Raw genomic sequence first — 8,140 nt, forward strand, 5'->3', positions numbered from 1 at the left:
GAGGTTTATAGGCTGCAACTATTTCTGCCTGCTTAGAGCAATCCCTAATGACATTTCTCAGATTAAATAAAAAGGTAGTTACAAAATTCAAACATAAAGATCAAACACAGCAGTTAAGTTTTTGAAAACCAGTACCAACTTTCTAACCTGCCACAGAATGAACACTTGGCCTGAAGTATGAAGGTGCATAAGGAGCACTCACACCGCCTGCCACTGTTAGTAAATTTATGCTTTTAGGCCAGTTCTAAACTCAGAACTTTAATACATTCTTCCAGCACATCCTGAGACAGTGCCTGTAAGACTTATGATAGTTCGAGGAGGCAGATCTTTCTGATCAAATTTCACCATTGCCCAGAAAATTCACCAGGTATTCTGGGCAATGCATTCTGTCCCATTTTGATATATCTGTTTGCAACATGAGGCTTGCACTGTTTACTTATGTACCTCACAAGTTCAAATTATTGTTTTTGGGGGAAATGTAAAGGAATATAGTAATATTGAAGAATGTTTCCAGCAACTTGACTTTGTGAAAAATGATTTCTTCTTTGAACAGATTTATAAAACCTTAAACATCCATGTGACGTTGGTTGGCATTGAAATATGGACACATGAAGATAAAATAGAACTATATTCAAATATAGAAACTACCTTATTGCATTTTTCATTTTGGCAAGAAAAGATCCTTAAAACAAGGAAGGATTTTGATCATGTTGTATTACTCAGGTTGGTGATTGCTCTATTTTCTTGCATACCTTTGGTGGATTATTACAAAAGAAAACAAACAAACAAAAAAAAAAACAGAAAAAAACACTTTTTAAGCATTTGACTTTTGGGTAGTACACAGGGACAAAATGTTATTTGTAGCTACACAGAAAATTTCCAAGCGAGGAACAGTAGCATATACCTTTAGTCCCAACATTTTAGGAGACCAAAGTAGAAGGATTGTTTTAGCCTAGGAGTTCAAGACCAGCCCCAGGCAACATAGCAAGACCCCATCTGTACAAAAAATTTAAAAATTAGCTGAGCATGGGGGCAAGCACCCATGGTCCCCAGCTACTTGGGAAGCTGAGGCTGGAGGATCTCTTGAATCCAGGAGGTTAAGGATAACATGAGCTGTGATTGTGGCACTGCACTCCAGCCTGAGTGACAGAGTGAGACCCTGTCTCAATAAATAAATAAATAGAAAGTTTTCAAGTGGACTATTTAATAATCTTTCTTTCTAATATTAATACTAGAAAAGAAAAAATCTAATATATTCATATTCCTTGGTAGACTTAAAAATGCCATTAGGTAAGCAAAGTGCTTTTAGAATCCATTTACATTTTTTATCAGCATCCAGTGCTAACTCCTCTCGCCCTCCCATGTTGTACCGTTCCAATATTCTACCAAAATCTGCCTTTCTGGGAAAGCACCTCACTCTCTGAACATTTCCCCTCATCAAAATCTGCCTACCTGGTGCCCAGCCCTTCAATACCATCTTCTCTACTATACAATTGAACAAACAACTAATCTGATAAGTGAAACCTGTCAGAGCTTTAATAGTCCTAAGTAAAAGCGTGACTTTGTCTAGACTACTCAATCTTTAATTTCTTTAAAAAGGGGACCATTTTTATCATTTTTGTTATTCAAGATACCTAGCGCAGTACTTAGCCCAGAGGAAAAGGATAAGTAATTATGGAACTGAATGTAATACAACCTAATATTTAGCACAGTCCTGTTATCCTAAAGAATGCTAAATTGTGGAAGAAGTCCTTTGGAGTGATGCCATCTTTTAGCATCTCTTCTGAAGCCCTTAAAGCTACTATATTTAAATAGTGCCCACTCTTCCTACTTTATATACCCATAATATCGGTATTTCTCCTAAGGTCTGCAAACCCAGCGTGCTAATCTTCTATTATTACTTAGTTGTTGACTTTCAGTCCGAACTCAAAAACCTGAAGCTTCCAATACCTGTAGTCAGAAGTCAGATTCAGTCCTTTGGCAGATTAATGAGAGTGCATCAGACCTCCAAAGTGACATAATTCCTGTTTTCTATATCTGGGATGGCCCATAGCATATATCGCCAGAGGCATAGTTGTGCCTGGCTTGTACTTGAATATTCATGCATTAGCATGCCCCAAAATCATGGGGAATGGAGCATAGTAAAACATCGCCATAAACTTCAGAGTGGGCAAGATTAACTCCTTTGCCCTCTCCTTATACATGTATTTTTAATACTTAATAAATAAAACCAAAAGTATTTGAAGGGGTGTAAGTAGAAAACTTTTAACTACTTTAGAACCCCTCCTATTCTAACCAGTAGCTTCTCATATCAATAGGATGTCTGCAAGTAAGGAGATGGGGTGAAATGCTACTAAATAGCCAATTGAGCATCATATTTGGGACTTCTTATGTGTTAAGTTTCTTGGGTACCTGCCCTTCTGTATTCACTTAGATGTAGAAGTGGCAAGACAGTATATACGGCATTATCATGTGTTACTTGATTTCAAGCAACCATGAGAGGACACTCAAGATTATTCTTGTCCTGGCGCTTCCCCTCCATACATTTGGTTTTCTCAATACCCCCAGAGTTTAAAAAGACCAGAATTCTGTCTCTCCGAGAAGCATAGTCAAATACTGATGCCTAATATGTAGGAAGAGAAACATTTCAATAATAAAGAGAAAAATGGAGTGTATCTTAATCAAAAAAGGTAAAGACTGAAAGAGGTCATCTAATCTGACCACCTATCTTGTCTTTGAGTTCTATTACATTCCAGGTATGACCCTTTAGCCCCTAATGGCTCTTTTTAAAGTGGTTCAACTCTAAATAATATTCCTGAAATCAAATCAAATTTGGATTCCTATAATATAAATATCTACATTTGTCTTTTCAAGTAATCCAAGAACAGTTCTAATTTTATCTGATAACTCATTTAAGTGTTTTATTATAGCTATCAAATCCTACCTGAGTTTCTATGGTTGATTAAAAGTCTTAACATTTTTCAGTTGTAGCTATTCAATCATGGTGTTAAGTCCATTCATTGTGTTACTTTGTTTTTCCTTCTAAACACTTTTACATTTTACATTTCATTAATTTCTGGTCTTGTAAGTGGTTTTATCCAAAGCTGAGGGCAGAGTAGACTAAAGTAAAATGGGATTTCAATTGTATTTTTTGATTTGTATTTTTTCGTTTTTTGTTTTATACCTTTCTACAATTTCAGTGTAAGATTGCACTGGCTTTTTTTTTTTTTTTTTTTTTTAATTGAGGTGGAGCCTCGCTCTGTGTCCTGGAGAGCAGTAGCATGATCTCAGTTCACTGCAACCTCCGCCTCTCGGGTTCAGGTGATTCTCCTACCTCAGCCTCCCAAGTACCTGGGACTACAGGTGTGCACCACCATGCCCAGCTAATTTTTGTATTTTTAGTAGAGATGGGGTTTCACCACAATGGCCAGGATGGTCTCGATCTCTTGACCTCGTGATCCACCTGCCTCGGCCTCCCAAGTGCACTGGCTTTTTCAATGCCTCTAATATCCCACAGGTTAAAGATGAGCTCAATATCAACTAAGGTCAGCCTCAATTCCAAAACTCCAGAAATAAGAAGGCATTTTCACATGCAAAAGCATTGGCATTGCTGGGGTTCACTGCAATTTGATCTTTGTGTTAATTAAACTACTAACTCAGATTTAAGACTATTTTTGCATCTTTTTCATAGTGGGAAGTGGCTCTACTCACATGTGCAAGGAATTTCTTATCCAGGGGGTATGTGCCTGCCCTATTATTCCACCAGTATCATTAAGGTGGGCTGTGTTTTATTTATATTACTCAATAATGTTTGAATAAAATTGTTGTAATGTCCTGGGTTCCATGGAAAGAGACTATGTATGCATTTTGTCATATATACTCACTAAGATATGTCATGAGCAGACTGTTATGCTTCCTTTATTAAATGAATAAAAATGTTTTATTGAAAAATTATAGATAAATATTGAAGGTAAACCCATTTTGTTCGGAGTTTAAACGGATGGTATACCACAGATCAGCATGCAATGATTAGTAAAGCTCTTTTGCATATGAAATATAGCTACTTATAAGGACAAATAATGCACATAAAAGTTGATGGCTCATTTAGCAAGTGAGGATAATTGTTCTAGTGCTGATAATAAGGCACATAAACCACTTCCTATATCATATCAAGACAACCTTTCAATTCATTTTTAGAAAGCATAAGACCTAAAAACTGTTGACTCCCTTTTTTTTATGTGATCCTTTCCAAAGTCTCTAAGCTTCTAGTAAATGTTGTCCAAGTAACCCCATCTGAGAGATGCTTGAAAACACGAAGGTTTCTATTTATTTTCTTTATGTCGCGCCTAGTTGTTGCTGTGCCTTGTCTGGTATTAAGATAAAAAATTTAAAAGCTAGTACTTATTTAAATGACCACATGACTTACTTATTATATAGTTATTTTGTGCTTATAGCTTTCCCTATGGTATTTCAGTAACATAAGTTTTGGATCATAGAGTCAATTTCATCTGATATATGCTGTTAGATTATTGCTACTCATACTATGATACACGCTACTTAGATTATGCTATTATACTCACTCCAGGACACATTTTAAACTTTATATGAGTAAGATGAGATGACCAAATTAGGTATGTTTTATTAGCTCTATAGTAATCTGATAGCCCACCTCTTTTTGGAAATTAATTCTGTATTAACATAGAAATTAAAGCATATAATGGAACTATGAGCCAAGTTAACCAATTCTTCCATGGATTTGATATATCTGACATTTAAGTTTTTCCCATAATAGAAACTTCATCTTTAAGATTGTATAGCATTGTTGTGCAATGTGAGACTATAAGCTGAAAACAAGAACCTCATATTTTTATTTGTATAGAATTTGGATATCTAGTACAAAGAGGACAATCAATATTACTTATTATATTGTGTAGGATATTTATCTTAGCTCATTCTAGCTGCTGTAACAAAATATCACAAATGAATGGGTAAGAAACAATAGAAAGTTATTTCTCGGAGGCTAGGAAATCCAAGATTAAGTCCTTAGCAGATTCGGTGTCTGGTGAAGCCCTGTCTGGCTCACAGTTGACACCTTCTTGCTGTGTCCTGACCCGGTAGAAGGGGCATAGATCTCATTCAAACCTCTTTTATAAGGGCATTAATCCCACTTATGAGGGCTCTGCCCCCATGACTTACTCACCTTCCAAAGACTTCACCTCCTAGTGTCATCACCTTGAAGTTAGTTTTATACCTTCGACATATGAATTTTGAAGAGGTAAAAATCATAATAACATTAGTTAATAGTTTTTAACTATTTATAAGAATGAGCTTCTATAAATTGAACAATGACTATCACCATGCCACAAAGAAAGAATTTCAAATGTTAGAGCTAGAGATACTTAAAAAGTCACGTTCTTGGGTTTCTTATATAATTAAGGAAACTGAGGTACAGAGGAGAGAGGTAACTGAGTCCATGCCTTTTTAAATAGATACCAGTTAACTAGGAGCTAGAAGCCAGGTCTTTCAACCACTAGTTTGAAGCACTATGTACTACAGTATGCTATCTTTTGAAAATTTCTAATGCAATTTTTTTTATCATCAGGATCTTTTACCTGACACAAACATAATTGCAAACAGAATGGCACATCAACTGGGGCATAACCTTGGGATGCAGCATGATGAGTTCCCATGCACCTGTCCTTCAGGAAAATGCGTGATGGACAGTGATGGAAGGTGAGGTTCGAACAACGTACAGAATACACTTATATAATTCAGAAGTGGGCTGGGCATGGTGGCTCATGCCTGTAATCCCAGCACTTTGGGAGGCCGAGGCAGGTGGATCACCTGAGGTCGGGAGTTCGAGACCAGCCTGGCCAACATGGAGAAACCCCATCTCTACTAAAAATACAAAATTAGCCAGGCTGGTGGCACATGCGTGTAATCCCAGCTACATGGGAGGAGAATTGCTTGAATTCGGGAGGCGGAGGTTGCCGTGAGCCGAGATCATGTCACTGCACTCTAGCCTGGGCAACAAGAGCAAAACTCCGTCTCAAAAAAAAAAAAGAAAAAAAAAAAGAAAAGAAAAAAATATGTTTCAAAAGTGGATTTTGGGTCAAAATCCATTATTGTAGGATATGTTGTAAAGCTATGGAATTTCCTAAAATGTCTATCCATAACTAGGCATGGCAGTTTTCTTTCTGGGGCTATATCTTGCCAACTGGTAGTGTCTCTCTCTAGTGATACCGTGAGAGAAATCCCAAAACTTTCTGGGTACACTGCAAAAGTACACCATGAACAATTAGTACCAATTGCTACCAAGGCAATTAGGGGACAAATAGACTCTACATGCCTTGTTTTGTCATCTTTTCTATAAGCTATAATGTCTTCCTTCACATCTTTACTCAAATGTTATTCCCACCGATGTTTTCCCTGGCCACCTGATCTAGATCATACATACATCCTGGCATTTCAACTCCCACTCCATTTGTTTTTTGTCTTCTCTTTAGTACTTATTACTATCTGGCATATTCTCTGTTTCATGCGTTCAGCTTATTTATAACTGTACTCTTCTGCTGGAATATAAGCTAGTCCCACAAGGTCAGAGGGTTTTGTCTTTTTGGGTCACTGTTATAACACCACTGTACTAGAAAAGTCCCAAACACATATTAAACACTCCATAAACAGTTACAGAATAAATGAATATCCAGGCTTCCCCATTGTACTGTGAATTACCAAGCAGTCAGGTCCTAAGTTTTGCATATCTTTGAATCCCTTCGGAGCAGGTATACATAAAGCATTGTATATAGTAAGAAAAGTTTCTTGGTGATCAATGCTTCCACACATTGATTAAATGGAGTAAAGTGGCTAACACAACTAAATGTGATGACTGGCACAGAATAAGAATACAGTAATTAATATTTAGTTTTACATTATTATTTACATAATTAATAATATTTTACAGAGTCCCACTATCTCAGTCTAATGTAATCAAGACTCTAAAGTCCTATTGTATTGAATTATTATGTCAATAATAATGTTAAGGAAGTCAAAAGAAAAGGAAGATGGAAGGGAGATAAATTTCAGGTTAAGAAGTATATTACATTCCTATGGATATGTATATTATTAAATAAACTGTTTGTCTTAACAAATTTATAGAGAACCACTTTGTGCCAGGCTCTGTGTTAACTAATGTGTATTTTTGTAAAATCACACATGATACAATTATTGCTTTGAGATGCTTGTAATCTAGTAGGGATGATAAACAAATACATAGGTTATTTCAAGAGGACCAAATTAAAGAGGATGTGGAAGCAGTAAACACAGACAACCAGTCTGTAAGGTGGGCTTCAGGAAGGATTTGCTGGAGGATCTATAACCAAGATATTTTCACTAAAATAGCATGTGTTTGCTGTGTTTTGAAAAGATATTTTCTATAATAAAGGACCCAGTTACTTCCCTGCTCTAACAGTAAACATTTACATTTGTTCTTTCCAAATGCTTCATAAAATGCTCACAGCCACTGTACCACTATGCATTGATATGATTAATCTTTATTTTTACCTCATTCTATCTCTAGCATTCCTGCACTGAAATTCAGTAAATGCAGCCAAAACCAATACCACCAGTACTTGAAGGATTATAAGCCAACATGCATGCTCAACATTCCATTTCCTTACAATTTTCATGATTTCCAATTTTGTGGAAACAAGAAGTTGGATGAGGGTGAAGAGTGTGACTGTGGCCCTGCTCAGGTATTTGCAAATGAAGCTATCTTTAAATTGCAAAATTTATGATCAGGTAGAACCTAGGCAGGGATGTGGCCATTAATCAAACCAACCGTGGTGTTCCTTGTAAAACTTTTAAAAATTTTGCTTTCCATTTTTATTTTGATTTTATAAAACAAATTATTGGTGCAGCCTCATTCCAGGGCTTCTTATCAAATCATGAAACATGTGTAATGACCTTGCTGGAGATCAGCAGCATCACCTTTCCTTGTTAATATATAATTGGTTCTGCTTGTGACAAGGGCCCATAAGTGTCCTTAAGTCTGATGTCTCATGCAGAGTCAGAATCTGCTCTACAAAATCTCTTACTCAATCAAGTTTTATTTATTAACTTATGAGGCTAGCCTGTATCACAG

The 8,140-nt window shown here is 36.4% G+C and overlaps 1 protein-coding gene across 1 annotated transcript in view; it reads left to right on the plus strand.

The window, feature by feature from the left end:
- The window catches only part of ADAM7 (ADAM metallopeptidase domain 7), a 68,655-nt gene that overhangs the window by 40,310 nt on the left and 20,205 nt on the right, over positions 1 to 8,140 (plus strand). The window contains exons 9-12 of the mRNA XM_519664.8: positions 554 to 723; positions 3,692 to 3,776; positions 5,603 to 5,733; positions 7,577 to 7,751. Coding sequence (XP_519664.5) covers positions 554 to 723; positions 3,692 to 3,776; positions 5,603 to 5,733; positions 7,577 to 7,751 — 561 coding nt within the window. The remainder of the gene's footprint in view (positions 1 to 553; positions 724 to 3,691; positions 3,777 to 5,602; positions 5,734 to 7,576; positions 7,752 to 8,140) is intronic.

This window comes from Pan troglodytes, chromosome 7, assembly GCF_028858775.2.
Source record: "Pan troglodytes isolate AG18354 chromosome 7, NHGRI_mPanTro3-v2.0_pri, whole genome shotgun sequence".
In the NCBI taxonomy this organism is placed as follows: domain Eukaryota; kingdom Metazoa; phylum Chordata; class Mammalia; order Primates; family Hominidae; genus Pan; species Pan troglodytes.